The 20,686-nt window shown below is 45.8% G+C and overlaps 1 protein-coding gene across 2 annotated transcripts in view; it reads left to right on the top strand.

Moving 5' to 3' along the window:
* The window catches only part of LOC115474227 (tRNA (cytosine(34)-C(5))-methyltransferase-like), a 358,438-nt gene that overhangs the window by 27,434 nt on the left and 310,318 nt on the right, over window positions 1–20,686 (top strand). For both annotated transcript variants that reach the window (XM_030209615.1, XM_030209607.1), the window contains exons 4-5: window positions 4,537–4,642; window positions 17,501–17,572. In XM_030209615.1, coding sequence (XP_030065475.1) covers window positions 4,537–4,642; window positions 17,501–17,572 — 178 coding nt within the window. The remainder of the gene's footprint in view (window positions 1–4,536; window positions 4,643–17,500; window positions 17,573–20,686) is intronic.

The following is a 20,686-nucleotide window of genomic DNA, read 5'->3' on the forward strand; positions in this document are numbered from 1 at the left end:
CACTAGTTTGCTTTATTTTTTTGAATGTGTGGATAAACATGTGGGTAAAGGTGAACTGCTTGGTGTAGTTTATCTAGATTTTCAGAAAGCTTTTAACAAAGTTCCTCATGAGGCTCCTGAGAAAATTAAAAATTCATGGGATAGGAGGCAATGTCCTGTGGATTAGGAATTGGTTATTGGCCAAAAAACAGAGAGTAGGGTTAAATGGCCATTTTTCTCGATGGAGGATGTGAAAAGTGGAGTGCCACAGGAATCTCTACTGGGAGTTGTGCTATTTAACATATTTATAAATGATCTGAAAATCAGAAGGTCAAGCGAGGTGATTAGTTTTGTGTCATGTGCAGATTTATTCAAAGATGTCAAAACCCATGTGGATTGTGAAAAATTGTAGGAAGACCTTAGGGAACTAGAAGACTGGGCATCCATATGGCAGATCGGATTTAGTGTGGGCAAATACAAAGTGATGCACATTGGGAAGAATAATCCAAATCATAGTTACCTGATGTTGAGGTCCACCTTAGGAATCGGCACTCAAGAAAAAGACCTAGGTGACATAGTAGATAATATGTTGAAATCTTCTTTTGCTCAGTGTGGCAGCTCAAAAAAGCAAACAGGATGCTAGGAATTATTAGGAAAGGGATTCAAAATAAGACCAAGAATATGATAATGCCTCTGTATCATTGCATGGTGTGATTTCATCTTGAGTATTGTGTTCAAGAGATACAGAGATACAGCGGAATTAGAAAAGGTTCAAAGAAGAGCGACCAAAATGATAGAAGATGGAATTCCTCCCATATGTGGAAAGGCTAAGAAGATGGAACTCCTCCCATATGAGGAAAGGCTAAAGAGGTTAGGGCTCTTCAGCTTTGAAAAGAGACAGCTGAAGGGGGATATGATTGAGGTCTACAAAATCCTGAGTGGAGTAGAACAGGTAAAAGTGAGTCGACTATTTTTTTTTTTTTTTGCTCTTTTTCAAAAAGTGCAAAGACTAGGGAATACTCAATGACATTACATGGAAATACTTTTAAAACAAATAGGAGCAAATATTTTTTCACTCAAAGAATAGTTGAGCTCTGGAACTCATTATCAGAGGATATTGTAACAGCAGCGTACCTGGGTTTAAAAAAGGTTTGGACAAGTTCTGGAGAAAAAGTCCATAGTCTGTTATTGAGACAGACATGGGGGAAGCCACTGCTTGCTCTTAGATTAGTAGCATGGAATGTTGCTATTAGTTGGGTTTCTGCCAGGTACTTGTGACGTGGATTGGCCACTCAGCATCAGTTCAACTGTTCTGCCCAAATGGGTTATTATCCCTTCCTACTAGCAGGTGGAGGTAAAGAAAAGACAGAATTCTACTATTGACATCAGCGGTCTAAGCTGTAGTGCCCCCTGGAAGATTGTAGTATTTTTATTTACCTTCAGCAGGCAATAGGTTGCTTTTTGGTTCCCCACTTTGCTGGTGTGGTTGAGCCTAAGGGCCGTTGTTTGGCTTATGGATTTGTTCTGTGCCCAGTGGAGCGTGGAGTTTGACTCCACAGTCCTCAGTTGGCACTTGATAGCTCTGGTTGCAGCTTTTCGCTCGGTCCCCATTCTCCGTCTTGCCCAGCACCCCTATGGGGTGGACCCCCCCACCCCCAAAGGCTTGTCTACAATCCCAGGTTTGTGTTTTTTTATTTTTTGGTTTGGTTGTTTTTTGTTGTTTTTTTTTTGAACCTCTCTGCATTTCCCTGTGTAGGAATAGAACTGATTTCTTTGTTTAAAAAAAAAAAAAAAGCACAGATGAGGTATTTCCACAATTAGCGCCCTAGGAGAGCCTAGAGCTGCCCGGACTTCGAGCTGAGGGAATTCTCTGAATCTCAGCAGGCTCCCACATGCCAGCTGCTGTGGCTTCTGAGAGGGCCGACTGCTGGTTCTGTTTGTTTATTTATTTATTGCACTTGTATCCCACATTTTCCCACCTATTTGCAGGCTCAATGTGGCTTACAAAGATCTGTTATGGCAGCGCCATAACAGGGAAGAAATACAATTGATGTAGCAAAGAGAAAGAAGAGGACAAGAGGATCTGGTTATGCAGCTGTACAGTGAGACATTTTGAATAAAGGAGTGTAAGGGTTGTGTTCGAGTAGTTATGGGTTCTCGTGGTAGGCTTCTATTGTATTCTATTGTAATGGGCCATTTTTTACTTCGGAAATGGCCCCGGGGGGGGGGGGGGGGGGTGCACTGGGATCCAGCTTTGCTTTTTCTTCTCCTGAGATATTGTGATCAGAGGTCATGATGTCTCTGGTGGCCGTTTTCTCTTCACACGTTTATTATGCAGCTGTTTTAACGCAGCAGGAACCTGTTCCTTCTACCTCCGGAGTTGGGGTGGTGGGGTGTTCTTGCTCCCTTCCCCCTTAGGCCCTTGTGCTGGGGTGGTCCCAGGGTAGGTTTTGGCTCTAGATCTTGGCTAGATGTTCAAGTGGGGCCTCTGTAGAGGGGCCACTCCGGGGGCAGATTGGCTCAGGGTGGAAAGCGTGCTTCCGGAGGCACTGATGCTTTCGGGGATAGGTGGAGGTTTTGAGGTCCTCTCACACTTCCTATTCCCTCCGGATTCAGATGGGTTTTTTTTGGTAGTTTTAATAACACATGTTTGTGTTTGTTTATTGGCAGTTTTGTTTTTGAAGCCCCTGATGCAGCCCTGGTTAGGGCGAAATGATCTTGTTGGGCCTTTTCTATGATTTATGATTCATGATTCATATACGTGTGGTGAATACTTTTTATTTCTTCCCTTGTGATTTGCTCCTTTCTAAATATTGCAGAGCTTCTGCCCGTTTGTTTTCTTGGACCCACTTGTGCATTGTTACAGAATCATTCTGGGAGGTGTGGTGTTAAGAGTCATTATGCTGATTGAGTTTAATTATTAAGATTCACACTGAGAAGCTGGGGGACTGATCAATCAATTGGGGGTTGGGGTGCAAGGCTAAAGATTTATTTTGGCTGCTTAATACGATTATATCTGCCCTAGTCTTGTATGTTGCCAGTGGACAGTTCATTGGTGGTGTGAGAACAGGCTGGTTCGGTTCTTACTCATTCAACCTGCTACTAGTGCTACAGGAGCCAGAAGGTTTTGGAAGGGTAGGAAGTCTGTGTGATGTTGGGAAGGCAATTCTGGAGGCTTGGGGAGGCATGTTGAATATTACTGGCAGCAAATTTTGTTTAAATGAACAGTTATCTTACAGTGATCTTTACCTTCCCTTTATTCGTTGGTGCAGGAAAAATGTGCTTCATTTTCATCAGAGAAAAGTCAAATGGAAGAGACAGGTTTTTCAGTGCAGTTTTTCATATATGAAATTTTATCTCTTAACCTATGACATAAGTAATTTTTTATGATAAACTGACTTGGCCACTGTTTGGAAAACAGGATACTGGTCTAGATAGACCATTGTTCTGACCCAGTATGGCTACTCTTATGTTCTTATGTAAGTCTTCTGATGTATGTATTCACCTCTCTGCATGGGAGTTACTGTTTTTTCCTTTTAGTACCTCATGGACCAAATGAAAACTTAGCTCCACATATTGAAATGCGGAGCTCCATGTGATCTACTGTACTGTTTCTCAACTTTAAGTCAAGGACCCCTAAGTTGAACAAACTTCAACTGAGTATTCCCGAACTCCGATCAGCAGAGTTTGTGAAATGGCCATTGCAAAAACAGACATATACTAATAACAAAATCAAATATAAAATTACTTTTTTACCATTGTTTGGTTATTACTTTTCAAATTGTGTTGGACTAAATCTGGTTTCTGCTTTCCTCCATCTTCTCAACTTTTTTTTCTCTCTCCTGTTTACTTTTCAGCTTTTTTTCAATTTACTTTTCTGTGTCTGTCTAGATTTAATTCACTTACTATCTAGTCTTCAATTTCACTCTTTTTACTGCATTAGCCTACAGCTTTCCATCTCTTTTCCTTACCCTGGCTCTTTTATTCCCCAGTCTTTCACTATACTCTCTCTCCCTTCTTTTTCACTCCCACACTTCCATCTAGCATCTCCTCTCTTTCCTTGCGCCTTCTGTTCAATCTCCCCAGGCTGCTGCTGTTGCTTCCCCAGACTGGCTGTGGCAACACAGCTTTCCACAATCGCATGACCCCAGTCTTCAAGTACACATTGTCGACTCTGCCAGACCCCTACCCCCTCTGATGTCAACTTTCTGTTCCAGGGTAGGGGGACTGGAAAAGCTAACAATGTACACTTGAAGACGATGGCTGTGTGACTACTGTAAGTTGGGGAAACAGCAGCAGTGGTGGGGGAGGCTGCAGAAGGGAGGCTAGAAATAGAACCACATAGGTTATCAAGACAAGCAGCATACCTGTTGAGAACCTATGGTGTACTGTGTCCTGACCACTCTTTTCATTGCCAGTACGTCAGTGATCTTTTCTGGCAAATAAAGCTGAACTTTGTGATTCTTCTATCGGCCTGTCATGTAGGTTGAATGGATCCCTATGTTTTTGCATGCTGTGATGTTTTCCTAATCATATATGTGTATGAATCTGTTTCAGGTATCCAGAAGAGCTGGCGTGGCATACTAACCTGAGTCGAAAAATTATTCGGAAGTCTCCAGAATTGGAAAAATTTCACCAGTTTCTTGTTAGTGAGACCGAGTCTGTAAGTTCTTGTTTTGTGTACTTAGTGGTTTTTTTTTTTTTCTTCAAGAATACAAAAGATAAATTTAACTTGGGGCTTGTTAGGGAAGACAGAGAAGAGATGTCAGTCCTCTTTGTCAAGGTCAGAAAAGGACTTCTTCCATATCATCATGCTGATCAATCCATAGACTGGTGGGTTGTGTCCATCTACCAGCAGGTGGAGATAGAGAGCAATCCTTTTGCCTCCCTATATGTGGTCATGTGCTGCCGGAAACTCCTCAGTATGTTCTCTATCTCAGCAGGTGGTGGTCACACACAGCAGCAGCTCTGGCTAGGTCTCCAAGCCTAATCTTTAGGTTTTGTTGAGTACCTGGGGTTAAGGGCTCTTATTGAGCAAGTGCAAACCTGGTGGTGCCAGGTCCCTCCTTTTCTCCCCCCTCCCGCTGGCTCCGTTAAAAAAAAAAAAAAAAAAAAAATTTTGGACATCCTTAAGGACGTTTATTTCAACGTTTGTTGCAGCTGCTCACTGGGACACCAGTTTGTTACAGCTCGGAGCGAGAAGCAGGTAATTTTACCTTTTTATAGCGGGTAGGGAGTTCCCCGTTCGGTCTCCACGTGGCTTATGGCATCGGAGGGCGAGGGCGTGAGGATTCGCTCCCCGGCCCGCTTGGGTGCGTCTAGCAGGGATGCGGGGATTTCAAAACCTGAATCGCCTTTGTTAAGCATCAGTTTGGAGTCCGGTCAGTGTCCCGGTTCTTCCTCCGGTGCGGCGGTTTTTCCCGCCATAAACGCCCATCCCCCGCTGCTCGCCCACTCCATGTTGGCCGGCCACTCTGCTCGGACGGCTTCTTCTTGGGCCGCCCTCGAGCTGGGAGACGTTAATACTATGGTCGCCCTTGATTCGGGCGACGGTAAGAAAGCGGCCAAAGTTAAGCGCCGTTCTTCCCGCGTGGCTCCTTCTCGGAGTTTCGCGCCGGACGCCATTTTGGATGCGCAGCACATTTCTCTCCCGCTCTTGCGAGCGCCGGTTGAGGGTGCGGCTAGGGCCGTGGCCCAAGCTGCAGAAGTGCACAGTTTGGGGGGATTCTCCCCTGAGTTCATTTTGCTGCTGCATCAGGCTTTTCTTATGCAAAACGCTGCCCCTGCCCCCCTGTCTGATAAAGGGGTTGAGGCCTCCGGAAGCAAACGCCCTCGGGTGGAATTCCAGGCCCTAGAGGACTCTGTCTCCTCTGATGTAGATGAGGGCAGCGTATCTGAGTTCTCCCAACGGTCCTTTGGGGATTCCTTGGAGGAGACGGATTCCCGCTCGGATGGAGCGGATGACCCCTCTGCAGCGCGGATCTTTCGCTCAGAGGATTTGCCCAACCTGTTAGTGCAGGCCATGAGCATTTTGAAGACTTCCTCTCCGGAGGATGTCTCTCCCTCAGCCTCTGTTGGCTCCGCCATTATGCTGGGGACGAAGCGCCCGCCTAGAACCTTCCATGTGCATGAAGCCATGCGCACCTTGATTTCGGCTCAATGGCATGTCCCAGAAGCGAGCCTCAAAGTGGCTAGGGCTATGTCCCGCCTCTATCCTCTGCCTGAAGGTGAACGGGAGGCCTTTCTTTGGCCTACCGTGGATTCTTTAATCACTGCGGTGACTAAGAAAACGGCGTTGCCGGTGGAAGGTGGCACGGCCCTAAAGGACGCCCAAGACAGAAGATTGGAGGCGGCCTTAAGGTCGTCCTTCGAGGCGGCTGCTTTAAGTTTGAAGGCCTCAGTTTGCAGCTCCTATGTGGCCAGGGCGTGCCTGACGATTGTGCAGCGGGCTTCCCCCTCGGATCCTTCCTTGAGGGCTGATTGGCCGGCCCTGGAATCGGGCTTGGCTTATTTGGCAGACTTGCTGTATGATGTCTTGAGAGCCTCAGCTAAAGGTATGGCTCAGACAGTCTCTGCGCGGCGGTGGCTTTGGCTGAAGCATTGGTCTGCGGACCACGCCTCTAAGTCTCGCCTGGCTAAGTTGCCTTTTAAGGGCAAGCTGCTTTTTGGGGTCGAGCTGGACAAAATTGTGACCGATCTTGGCACGTCTAAGGGCAAGAGGTTACCAGAGGTCAGGGCTCGGGCCAGTGGTGCTCGCCCCAGTTCCTCCAAAGGACGGTTTCAGGAAGCCCGTCGGTATCGCCCGGGCAAGTCGGGCTCCTCTGCCCCCTCTTCCTTCAAGAGGAACTTCTCCCCCAAGCAGCATTCCTTTCGCAGAGACCGCCGTCCCGGAGGTGCTTCCTCCGGTTCTCCCCCAGGGTCTCGTACCCAATGACGGGGCCCTGGTCCATGGCCCAGTGCAGATTGGAGGACGCCTGTCCTCGTTTCTGGGCGAGTGGACTTCAGACGCTTGGGTGCTGGAAGTCATCAGAGACGGCTACAAGCTAGAGTTCTGCCGACCCTTAAGAGACGGCTTTGTACACTCTTCCTGCAAGTCTCCGGTCAAAGCTGTGGCAGTGCAGCAGACTTTGGACAATCTGATCCGCCTGGGTGCGGTCGTTCCGGTGCCAGAAGATCAGCTTGGCAAGGGACGTTACTCCATTTACTTTGTGGTACCAAATAAAAGAGGTTCTGTTCGGCCTATCCTCGACCTCAAAGGGGTCAATCGGGCCTTGAAAGTTCGGCACTTCCGAATGGAGACTCTCCGCTCTGTTATAGCGGCAGTGAAGGCAGGGGAGTTCCTGGCATCCTTGGACATCAAGGAAGCTTACCTGCATATTCTCATCTGTCCTCCTCATCAACGCTTTCTGCGTTTTGCAGTCCTGGGCCAACACTTCCAGTTCAGAGCCCTCCCGTTCGGGTTGGCTACTGCTCTGCGGACCTTCTCCAAAGTAATGGTGGTCATCGCGGCCTTCCTACGAAAGGAAGGAGTACAAGTCCATCCTTATCTGGATGACTGGTTGATCCGAGCCCCCTCTTATGCAGAGTGCGGCAGAGCTGTAGACCGGGTGATTGCTCTTCTGAGCTCCCTGGGGTGGATAATCAACTGGGAGAAAAGCCAGCTACGCCCTACTCAGTCCCTGGAATATCTGGGAGTTCATTTCGACACCCAAGTGGGCAGAGTGTTCCTGCCAGACAATCGAATTGTTAAGCTTCAGGCTCAGGTGGACCAGTTCCTAGTAGCCTCTCCTCTTCGGGCTTGGGACTATGTGCAGCTGTTGGGCTCTATGACGGCCACGATGGAAGTAGTGCCCTGGGCCAGGGCTCATATGAGACCACTACAACTCTCTCTGCTGCAGCGCTGGGCTCCAGTGTCGGAAGATTACGCTGTGCGCCTTCCCTTGGACCTAGCGGTGCGCAAGGCGCTGAGCTGGTGGCTGAGGACAGACAAGTTGTCCGCAGGGATGCCTCTTTTGACCCTGGAGTGGGTTGTCGTCACGACGGACGCCTCTTTGACGGGCTGGGGAGCCCATTGCTTGGGAAGGACAGCGCAGGGGCTCTGGTCTCCTGCAGAGGCAAAGTGGTCTATCAACCTCCTGGAACTCAGAGCCATTCGGTTGGCGCTTTTGGAGTTTCTCCCGGTACTGGCGTTGAAGCCAGTACGGGTTCTGTCGGACAATGCCACGGCTGTGGCCTATGTCAATCGCCAGGGAGGTACCAAGAGCGCCCCTCTAGCCAAGGAGGCCATGAATCTATGCCAGTGGGAGGAAGCGAACCTGGAACAGCTGTCGGCGGCCCACATTGCTGGAGTCATGAATGTCAAGGCGGACTTTCTCAGTCGCCATACCTTGGATCCCGGAGAGTGGCAGCTATCGGCTCAGGCGTTCTTGGGCATCACGAAGCGCTGGGGCCAGCCGAGCCTAGATCTGATGGCGTCATCGGCCAATTGCCAAGTGCCGCGCTTTTTCAGCAGAGGACGGGACCCTCGATCTCTGGGAGTAGATGCTGTTCTCCAACAGTGGCCGACACAGGAGCTTCTCTATGTGTTCCCGCCCTGGCCCATGTTGGGCAGGGTGCTAGACCGGGTGGCAAAGCATCCGGGCCGGGTAATCCTGGTGGGTCCGGACTGGCCCAGACGTCCCTGGTATGCGGACTTGATCAGGCTCTCAGTGGACGGACCTCTGCGACTGCCAGCGGAGCAGGGCCTGTTGCATCAGGGTCCCGTGGTGATGGAGGATCCCTCCCCCCTTTGGTCTTACGGCCTGGCTATTGAGCGGCAGCGTCTGAGGAAGAAAGGCTTCTCAGACAAGGTCATCGCCACTATGCTGAGAGCGAGGAAGCGCTCTACTTCTACTGCTTACGCCAGGGTTTGGCGTACCTTTGCATCGTGGTGTGAGGCAGGCTCCCTTTCTTCCTTCACTGCGCCAATTTCTTCAGTGTTGGCGTTCCTGCAAGAAGGTCTGGAGAAAGGCCTGTCGCTTAGTTCCCTTAAAGTCCAGGTAGCGGCTCTGGCTTGCTTCAGGGGCCGCCTGAAGGGTGCTTCCCTGGCTTTGCTGCCAGATGTGGTGCACTTTCTCAAGGGAGTTAATCACCTGCGCCCTCCTCTGCACTCAGTGGTACCTGCGTGGAATCTCAGTCTGGTGCTAAGAGCCTTGCAGAAGCCGCCTTTTGAACCCTTGTCGAGGGCATCTCTGAAAGACCTGACGTTGAAAGCAGTCTTTTTGGTGGCTATCACTTCAGCCAGAAGAGTTTCCGAGCTCCAGGCGCTGTCATGTCGAGAGCCCTTTCTGCAGTTCACTGAGGCAGGAGTGTCTATTCGCACAGTGCCTTCCTTCCTGCCCAAGATTGTTTCTCGCTTCCATGTGAATCAGCAGCTCTGTCTCCCATCCTTTTGTAGGGAGGACTACCCAGAGGAGTACTCTGCTCTCAAATATCTAGATGTGAGACGAGTCATCATCAGATACTTGGAAGTGACCAATGATTTCCGGAAGTCGGATCATCTGTTTGTCCTGTTTGCAGGTCCTCGTAAGGGTCTGCAGGCTGCTAAGCCTACAGTGGCAAGATGGGTCAAGGAAGCCATTGCAGCGGCTTATGTGGCCACGGGGAAGGTGCCGCCTATCCGGCTGAAGGCTCACTCCACTAGATCTCAGGCGGCCTCGATGGCGGAGGCCGGGTCCGTCTCCTTGGAAGAGATTTGCAAGGCGGCAACTTGGGCATCGGCTCATACCTTCTCCAGGCATTACCGCTTGACTGTGGCTGCTCGGGCGGAGGCCCGGTTTGGAGCTTCAGTGTTGCGGTCAGGGATTTCTATGTCCCGCCCTGGGTGAGTACTGCTTCGGTACATCCCACCAGTCTATGGATTGATCAGCATGATGATATGGAAGGTAAAATTATGTATCATATCTGATAATTTTCTTTCCATTAATCATAGCTGATGAATCCATAGCCCCTCCCAGATATCTGTACTGTTTTTATTCTGGTTGCATTTCAGGTTCAAGTTTAGTCTTCAGTTCCTGTTCAGGAGGACTTCATGCAGGATTGAGTTAACTGCTGCTTGAACTGATAGGTAAGCTTCCTTATTGACTTCTGTTGCTTGCGCCACGTACCGGCGCTTAGCCTTTCGTATCTGTCTTTCTAACACTACAAGGGTCTGCGCGTGTCTTTTTCTCCTAGCTGATACATAGGCTATCAAATCACCCCTTAATACTGCCTTACCCGCTCTTCGCTGCTCTCATTCTCGATCGCCCTCGGTGTGGAGCCGCGGGACTCAGCGAGAGTCAGCGGGGATCAGCGGGCGCTCCACATGTGGGAAACCAGCGTCGTCTACCTCTCCCAGCTCAGACGTCCCATCGGTGTTTTCTCCCTCTTTGGTCGCCTTCGGTTTGTCGCCGCCTGTTGCCTAGGCATCGGGGAGTCAAGACAGTATCGAGCAGGACAGTCGCCAGTGCTCCCTTCGGCACCACGTCGTCGGTGCGGGGAGGTCGTCTGGGGAGATGGGTCGGGCAGAGAAATCTTGCCGTTTTTCCCAGGTTCCGGGTCAATCGAGTCTCCGCGATCCACTAGACCACCAATCAGCTTCAATTTGCCACTAACTTTGTAGGTTCCTAGTAAATGCTCAGTTCAGGTCTTTAGCCCCACAGTCTGTAAAGCTAAAAGCAAATAACAGCTTCCTGGAAATTTTGGCAGGACCAGTTACACCAGCTCTGTACTATGGGCTCCGGATAGGAAATCTCACACTAGAAAGCCATGCGAAAAATACAACAAAGAAAATGTTCCATTCAATGTGGAAGAACAACAAAGAGAATCCAAATCTCCCGCAAAGAAACACAAGAAAAAAAACAACAGAACAAGCGGAAGAAATCCAGAAAGACCAAACTGAAACCACAGATGGTAAGAGCACCAAAAAGGTTTATTGGGACCCTAAATGGTCTGTGTTTCGGCCAAAAAGGCCTTCTTCAGGGGTCTAAAACAAAATAAAATACAACATATATAGAAATATATTCCATGTAAAATGCTGTATGTAATATATAATAGTCAACAATCAAGAGTGGAGGAGATTGTTGATGATTTAAGAAATTTAGAAGGAGATTTTCCTTAAGTTTGTTTATAATTTGTAATATATAATAGTGACATTAAGACAATAAAAATATTTTAAAACATATATAGTATCAAAAAACCATTATACAAATATATAGTAAAAGCATATGAAACTATACGTGACATGAGGGTACAACATTTAAAATAATCTGAATAGCAATGAAAACAGATTTGCATAATAAAGGCAAAGAGGCTTATAGACATGATAATGTTACAGTCAAACACTTGTACATACTGAGACGTATATGGAAATTAAAAAATTAAATGAAAAACTGCAAATATGAAAATGTCGGTTCATCCTAAAAATGTAGACTGAATATGAAAATAAAAATTGAAAGGTAAAGCGGATACATGAAAAATAATGTTACACTTAAGTGATAAATAGTAACAACAGATACATTAACATTGCAAAGATATTCAAAATATGTCATACCTTCAAATTTTTTTTTTAAGTTATTTTTATTGAAATTTTATAATGCAAAACAAACCACATCTATAACTTTTCATACATCATTCAAATGCGTAGCTTAACATTGTTTTGATAGCTCAGTCATATACCCCCCTCCCACCCCCCCGTCCCTCTAGTACTATGGTAATGATATTAGCCCTTCTCTTACAAGTTCATATGGTCGCCACACTTTCTGAAAGATCGTGACCTGTCCCCTTCTCATGGCCGTTAGTTTTGACATCTGATAAATAAAGTCCACTTTACGAGCTACCATCTGTAGTGCTGGTGTTTCTTTCTGCTTCCACGCCCGGGCCAGTGCAATTTTTGCTGCCACAAAGCATTGGATAGCCAGTTTGTGCAAGTGTGCCTGCATTTTCGGGGGTCTGAGATGAAGCAGGCAGTATTCTGCCCGGCCTGGGTACTCCACCTTAATTATCGTATAGACGATTAGTAGTACCTGGGCCCAATACTCTTGAACCTTTCGACAATCCCACCAGACCTGCATAAATGTCCCTTGTGCCCCGCATTCTTGCCAGCACTCTGCTGATATGTGAGGGTATATCCGTTTAAGTTTATCCGGCATATAATACCACCAGTATAAAATTTTATACCCATTCTCAATTAGTGGTTGTGCAATTGATGGTTTCAACAAGAATCTATAGATATGCATCCAGTCGTCTGGTGGGAAAGTTTTATGCAACTTCCGCTCCCACCTAGCCACATAGTGATCCTGCGGGGATGTAAACAGGAGCAGTGCTCTGTATTTATTTATTTTATTTATTTATTGCATTTGTACCCCACATTATCCCACCTTTTTGCAGGCTCAATGTGGCTTACAGGGTGTTAATATGGTATAGTCATTACATAATCTTAGATACAGTCGGTAATAAACTGGAGGTAGAAGAGGAATTAGTTAGAAGGTATTAGGTAAGGTCGTGTTAGAGGTGTTTTAAAGCGTTTGGGTGGTATACGGAGTAGTTTGTTTCATCAAGGATTATTTTTGTAGGCCTTGTTGAAGAGAAATGTCTTCAAAGATTTGCGAAAGCTGGTTAAGTTGTCCGTGGTTTTCAGGGTCATGGGTAGTGCGTTCCATAGCTGTGTGCTTTTGTACGCAAAGGTAGTAGCGTATGCCTGTTTGTATTTAATTCCTTTACAGCTGGGGAAGTTCAAATTGAGGAACTTGCTGGCTGATCTTCTGGCATTTCTGGGTGGTAAGTCTATTAGGTTCAGCATGTAGAGTGGGGCCTCTGCGTGAATGATTTTGTATACGGTCGTGCAGATCTTGAACTCAATTCGTTCCTTGAGCGGGAGCCAGTGCAGTTTCTCTCTTAGGTGCTTTGCGCTTTCGTATTTGGTTTTTCCAAAAATGAGGCGGGCTGCGGTGTTCTGGGCTGTTTGGAGTTTTTTAATGGTCTGTTCTTTGCATCCTACGTACAGAGCGTTGCAATAGTCCAGGTGACTTATCACTAGTGATTGTACTAGGGGCGGAAGACGTATCTAGGGGGAAAGGTTTTATTCTTTTGAGTTTCCACATCGAGTAGAACATTTTTTTCGTTGTGTTCTTCACGTGGGTGTCAAGTGTGAGGTTTCGATCAATAGTGACTCCCAGAATTTTCAGATTTTCTGAGATGGGGAGTGTGCAGTAAGGTGTGGTTATGGTAGGGTGGTTGCTTGTGTTGTATTGGAAAGTGAGAACCAGACATTGAGTTTTTTCCGCGTTCAGTTTTAACTTGAATGAGTCCGCCCAAGAGTGCATGATTTGGAGGCTTTGATTGATCTCGTTGGTTATTTCGTTTAGGTTACTTTTGAACGGGATGTGGATCGTAACATCGTCCGCATATATGTAGGGGTTAAGGTTCTGATTGGCTAGTAGTTTGGCTAGTGGTATCATCATCAGGTTGAAAATAGTTGGTGAGAGGGGGGATCCCTGAGGAACTCCACATTCTGGTGTCCAGGGCGGTGATCTGTCATTGTTCGTTGTTACTTGGTAGGACCTGGTGATGAGGAAGCCTTTGATCCAGTTGAGAACTGGGCCTCCGATTCCAAAACATTCTAACAGGTGTAGTAATATTCCATGGTCTACCATGTCGAAAGCACTAGACATGTCGAATTGTAGTACGAGTATGTTTTTACCGGTTGCAATTGTTTTTTTGAATGAATTCATTGCAGACACAAGTACAGTTTCAGTACTATGATTTGATCTAAATCCTGATTGAGACTCATGTAGAATTGAGTGTTTGGTTAGGTATTCCGTGAGTTGTTTCGTCACTATGCCCTCCATCAGTTTTGTTATGAGCGGGATGGAAGCAACTGGTCGGTAGTTTGTTAGGTCCATTGTGCTTTTCTTGGCATCTTTTGGCAGTGGTGTGAGAAGGATATTTCCTTTGTCCGTAGGGAAGAGACCATTTAGGAGTCTGTAATTTACTTGGTTCGTGAGGTCTTTTTTGAATTGTTTTGGGGCAGCTTTTAATAGGCTAATCGGGCAGATGTCAAGTTTGCATTGAGATTTGGCATATTTTCTGAGCCAGTGTGTGAGTTCGTAATCAAGTCAAAGTTGGTCCATGATCTGTCTGCTGGATATTCCCCAGGTTTCCGGTCTAGGCATTCAAGGATGCTTGTATACTCAGTGGTAGTGATTGGTATCATGCGTCGGAGTTTTATGATTTTTTCCTTATCAATAGAAATCAAACAAAATAAAACATGGAAAAGAAAATAAGATGATACACTGTCAGCTAGCACATTTGCTTATTTCCGATCTGACGAAGAAGGGCAACCTTCGAAAGCTAATCAAGAAATGTATTAAGTTATGTCCAATAAAAAAGGTATCATCTTATTTTCTTTTCCATGTTTTATTTTGTTTGATTTCTATTGATAACCTTAAGAGTGGACTAACACGGCTACCACACTCCTCTACTTAAGATGATTTTTTCCTTAGTTCGCTAGGTTAATTGCCGATGGGGTTTCTGTACTAATATAGTCTATATAGTCTAGTTACACTTCCTCTCCCCCCTCCCCTTCTAATTGCTCTCTCTAAAACTGTTTCCGCCAGGTCCAGTTCCTCCCCAGCACGTCGGCAGAGGAAATTTCTTAAGCAGTGATAGTATACCAAATCTCTCTCCAGACTATACGCTTCTTGCAGCTCCACAAAATCAGTGCTCCACAACTAGCCATTTGTAAAAAAAAATACTTCCTATCCGGGAATACCCTTCTTCTCAACTGCAACCAGGTGGACAATAGATGACTTAATCCCGCCGGGCCACAATCCAGAGGGTCCCCCAAGTATCGCGTACCCATCCATGCTCTCTCCCAGTGTAGCCATTTCTTGTTATTCTCCGGGTACCAATCTGCCAGTATCCTCAGCTGTGCTGCTTGATAGTATAAATAGAAGTTTGGGACTCCCATACCTCCCCTGAGTGGTGTTTGAAACATCATTGACCTACACACTCTCGGCGGTCTTTTCCACCATATGTATGCAAACATTTTCCTATTCAGCTGCTGAAAAAAGGAGCGCGGGATCAGTATCGGCAAAGCCACGAATAAATACAATAATTTAGGCAGAAGCATCATTTTTATGGCATGTACTCTCCCCAGCCATGACAGTGTCAAGCCCTCCCACCTATCCAGTTCCTCAAACAGCTCCTTTAGCTTTCTGGGGTAGTTCGTCTGAAACATAGTCTCTATCTTATTAGTAATCTGTATGCCCAGATATTGAATGGATTTCTCGGCCCACACAAAGGGATAGGTCCTCTGCAGCATCCTTGCCTCCAGTAATGATGTTGTAAGGTTAAGTATTTCTGATTTATTGACATTAATTTTAAAACCGGACAATTGTCCATACTGAGATATGACATCTATTACTCGATTTAAAGATTGTCGGGGATGTGCTAGAGTCAATAAGATATCGTCTGCAAAGAGCATAATCTTATGCTCTCACTTACCCCTTACCACCCCTCTTATCTCGACATGCTCCCGAATCATCTTGGCCAGCGGCTCGATCGAGAGCGCAAACAATAATGGAGAGATCGCACAGCCTTGCCTTGTGCCCCTACCTAGGCCTATTGGTTTGGAAAGTGAGCCATTTATCTTAATCGCTGCCATTGGCTTGGTATAGAGCAGTTGAAGCCAGGCCAAAAATTTTCCCCTTATTCCTATCTGTTTTAGTACTGCTAACAAGAACGGCCATTCTACTCGGTCAAACGCCTTCTCTGTGTCCACCGAGAGCAGGATCACAGGCGTATCTTCATCCCTAACTTGCTGGATAATATACATTAGACATCACCTAGCCCAACCCTCCCTCATCCTTTCAGACTGTCACTGAAATACTTTGATGTTTCACTTATATATGCTGTTACTTATCAAAGTTTGCTTATTTCTGATCTGACAAAGCTAATAAAAAAATGTATTAAGTTATTTAGTCCAATAAAAAAGGTATCATCTTCTTTTCTTTCTATGTTTTATTTTATTCTATTTCTATTGACTGAGTGGACTAACACAGCTACCACATCTCTCTACACATTTGGAAAAATGTTTGCATCAGCAAGGAGCATAAATGGAGTAATACTGAGCACGTGCTAGGAGTCCTGGCATTGGTGGCTGGAGACATGTCACTGACTTTGTCTTTACTGCAGCAGCACAAGGAGGAGGGAAGTGGATTGAGTAGCAAATTTCTTTGGTTGATGGTGGTTTGGTATCCCTACCAGCCATTCAACAGGTGCTACGTGTTTGGAGGAGGCCTGTGCCCGAATTGGGGGGGGGGGGGGGGTCCAGGCTCCCAAGGCTCCCCCCTCCCATAATTGTGCCACTGACAAAGAGTGAGTCTCATTTTGTGTATGTTGGCTCTCAGTAGCCATTCCCAGTAATGCTGACTTATAATACAGCAGCAGAATAAAGTAAAATTGCCTGAATAGCCATGGGCTGCTCATTATCCTCTTTCACTCTGTTTGCCACCTTGTTAGCCATCATATGCTTCAAACAGTCAGTTGGAGGGAACTCAAGCATCTTGTAAGCATACACACATCTACTTGCTGGTTTAATTTCTGAAATTTTCAGTAAAGAACTTTGTTTTGGGGGTAGAGGGCGGAGTTCATAGCGTGCGGTTATGAGTGAGTGTGTGAGAACTTGCTTGGAAAGTTAAAAAGAAAAGGAGAGACTTAAAAGTGAATAACAGTTTCAGTGTTGGGTAAGAGCAAACAGGAGTGATGACTAAAACACAATGAAATCAGATGTGCTCAGATAGACTTTATTGCATCAATACTGACTTGTCTTGATATGGGCTGTGTTTTATTTAAGGGGCCTTCTTCAGGAGTTTAAATCCTTTGAGCCCTATTGGGGCAAAGGCTGGAAAGAGCAATGCCCTTTGTAATCTGCAGTATATTACTAAAGGGTCATAACAAATGCATTTGAAATGCATGGTGTCATCGGGTATGTAGTGGAGCATATGTTGTGTAGGCATTAGGCGAGGCCGGTGGATTTAAAGGGGCCAGTGTCCCAGTCCCTGGCAGAAAACTGTTCTGGTATCTTAAGTTACTCTCATGTGAAACTTTAGTGTTTATTGCTAAGGAGTTGGCTGGTTTTATTTTACGCAAGTAAAAGTAGATAGCTTGTTCTAGCCCATTTCCCTGTGTTTTTCCAACTAAAACATCAAAGTTGCTTCCATAATTGATACTTAGTGGGGTGTTTTTCTACTTTTTGTCCAGCCGATGCTAACAAGATTTTGGATTGCTTTGGTTGTCTGACCAAATATCTTTTCAAAATGTATTTGTTCTCTCGGTTTATAGAGCCGTATCAAAACGACTGTAACCAGCTGTGTACACGCAGCTGTGCTGTGTATATTATATAGATATTTTAATGTTTGTAGATTTGTGCATATATGATGCAAAATGAGAAATATAAATCATGAAAATCATAAAATATGACATTGTGTTTTATTTATTTTAGGGTAACATTAGTCGCCAAGAAGCTGTCAGTATGATTCCTCCTCTGCTTCTTAATATTCAGCCTCATCATAAGGTAAATCATTGGATGCATTCTGAATAAGTAATGTGCTTTACTGGGTTACTACTACTAACATTTCTAAAGCGCTACTAGGGTTACGCAGCGCTGTACAATTTAACATGGAAGAACAGTCCCTGCTCAAGGAGCTTACAATCTAAAAGACAGGTGTACAATCTAAGGCTTACAATCTAAAAGACAGGTGTACAATCTAAAGACAATCTAAAGACAAGTGTACAGTCAAAAGACAAGTGTAGAGTTCGTCTGATAGGGCATACTAAGATCTAGCAACCCGCTAGATCTTTGTTCAGATTTGTACGTGCTCTTCAAGTGTATTTGGTCTTTCTATAACAGCACAGTAGTATTCTATCTTCAGGGCATAATATTAGCAGGGAAAAAACCCCGTTCTTTGAAGGGTGAGGCGGTGGTGGCGGTCCGCCCCGGGTGTACCCATCCTGTTTGTTTTATTTATGCGCCTGGTTCCGCAGTCCCCAGTCTCCACCTGCCTTTCCCTCAGCTCTCTCGACAGCCCGCTTCTCTCTGCCACCCGGCCCCCTGCAATGCATTTTAAAAACATTTGAACCGGCACCACAGTGCCAGAGGGCAGCGCCTCACGTCCGCCTGTGAAAGAAGCAGATCGCCGCCTCGGGCCTTCCCTCACTGTGTCCCGCCCTCGCGGAAATAGGAAGTTACATCAGAGGAGGGTGGGACACAGGGAAGGCCCGAGGCGGCGATCTGCTTCTTTCACAGGTGGATGCAGGGCGCTGCACGCTGGTGCTGCGGTGCCGATTCATATGTTTCTAAAATGCATTGTAGGGGGCCGGGTGGCAGAGAGAAGGGGGCTGTTGGGGAGCTGAGGGTAGATAGGTGGGGACTGGGTCTTGTTGGGCTCAGATGGGAGAAGGGGGCTGAAGCTGGAATTGGGACAATGCCACGGACGCGCAGGAGGGAGAATGGGGCCGTGCATGGGACAGGGGCAGGTGGGAGAATGGTTCTGGGGCTGGAAAGGGGGGGGCAGATGAGAGAATGGAGCTGGGGCTGAAAAGTGGGGGCCATAATGCAAGGCAGGTGGATGAAGGGAACTGGAACTGGGGGCTGAAAAGGAGGGTAGGTGGGATAAGGGAGCTAGTTCTGGAACTGGGGACCGAAAAGGGGCAGGGGCTAAAACTGTGGGGACTGGGGGCTGAAAAGGGGACAGGGAGAAAGTGGTTGGGGCTGAAGCTCAGGGACTGGAGGGAGAAAAGGGCTAGGGCTGAAACTAAGCTGAAACAGGGGCTGGTGGGATAATGGGACTGGAACTGGGGTCTGAAAAGGGGGGCAGGTGGGAGAAGTGGGCTGGGGCTGGAACTGGGGTCTGAAAGTGGGTGCAGGTGGGGAAAAGTGGGCTGGGACGAGGTAGGGGCAGGTGGGATAATGGGGCTAGAACTGGGGGCTGAAAAGAGGGGTCAGAGAAAGAGAGGACAGATCCTGGATGGAAGGGAGAGAGGGGGAGGGCAGACCCTGGATGGATGGAGAAAGGGAGGGCAAATGGTGGATGGAAGGGGCAGAGAGAAAGGGCAGACAATAGTTGGAAGGGGGGAGAGAGAGGGCAGACAGGCAGATGGTGGATGGAAGGGACTGAGATAGAGGGTAGATGCTAGATGGGAGAGAGAGCAGATAGTGGATGAAAGGAGCAGATGGTGGATAGAGGGGATAGGAGAAAGAGGGCAGACACTGGATGGCAGCGAGAGAGAGAAGACAGATGCTGGATGGAGAGAGTGAAGAGAAGATGAGGAAAGCAGAAACCAGAGACGACAAACTGTAAATACATTTTTTTTCTTGCTTTAGGATAAAGTACTATTGTAGCTGTGTTAATAAATGTTTATAAACAGAACATGGAAATAAGGTAATCTTTTTATTGGACTAATTTTAATATATTTTGACATTTTTGGAGAACAAAACACTCTCCTCAGGTCAGGAGAGGATACTGTAACAGCAGTATACTGTAATGACCTGAGGAATGAGGTTTTGGCCTCTCAAAGCTAAATGTAGTAGTCCAATAAAATAGTATTATTTTATTTTCTATATTTGTTTTATTTCTATTTGCTAATTTGTAAAGTGGTGAAATTTACATCTGCTATCTTTATTGCACATTATTAGGGGACAGTTTCTGTTTCTGTGATGTTGCATTGTATGCAGAATCTGGCTTCTTGGGGGTTCAGTTTAATTTTTGTCTAAATAGAAAGTTTATGGTTACTTATTCTATGGTGGGTTAGGGTGTATCTGTGTCTGTGAAAAAGACATGACTTTCAGTTGGCATTGACTGTGCAGGATCGATGATCTTCGTTTTACCGCATGTGAATTGATGTTCTAGTGTTCACTGTAGTGTTTAAGATTCTTCCTTTTCCTAGGTACACCCTTGTGTGACTCATAGAAATTGCTGCTTATGGTATGGTAGAATTGCTCTATTGGTCCTGAGTGTTTTGTATTCTCAGTATGCCTAGTACTGGATTTTGGAGGGTGGGGGGTGTTAACAAATGACCGGCCTTGGATGTCAAATACCCTAGGTACTACTGCCTAGCTTGAGTGGCCTTAGCCACTCTGTGGCTCTAAAAGGAAGCGTCTTTTAAATTTGAAATAATTTTAAAACAATACTTGTCACTTTCCAGTTTAATGTATTAAACAACTAGACCGGCCCTATTAGTTATTTCATCATGGGAAGACTCTTTCCACCACAGACTTTTTCCCAGATGGAAGATAGTATAGTTTGGGCACCAAACTTTCTGTGTCTCTCTAACTTCAAATACATAGCGTATTCAATCTGATGTTCTTATTCTAAACTGCATTTTTTTTTTTTACTGCCTCTTAACTTCAAATTTCATGAAAGACCATCTTTAATAAAGGTCACTCTAGATTTTTTTTTTTTTTTTTTTTACAATTTTTTTTATTAATGAATAATTGCATATCACAAATGACAACCAAATTCTTTAGCTCCAATACAACTTAGCCAACAGTATAGACAATTTGGTAGAGTAACATCAATTTCTTTTTCCTTAATACAGAAAATAAACGCTCTTCAATAGAATGTGATAGTCATTACATAAACATGACATATATATTTCAAACATCCAATTACATCAGATACTTTTTGAT

This window comes from Microcaecilia unicolor, chromosome 1 (assembly GCF_901765095.1).
Source record: "Microcaecilia unicolor chromosome 1, aMicUni1.1, whole genome shotgun sequence".
Lineage (NCBI taxonomy): Eukaryota > Metazoa > Chordata > Amphibia > Gymnophiona > Siphonopidae > Microcaecilia > Microcaecilia unicolor.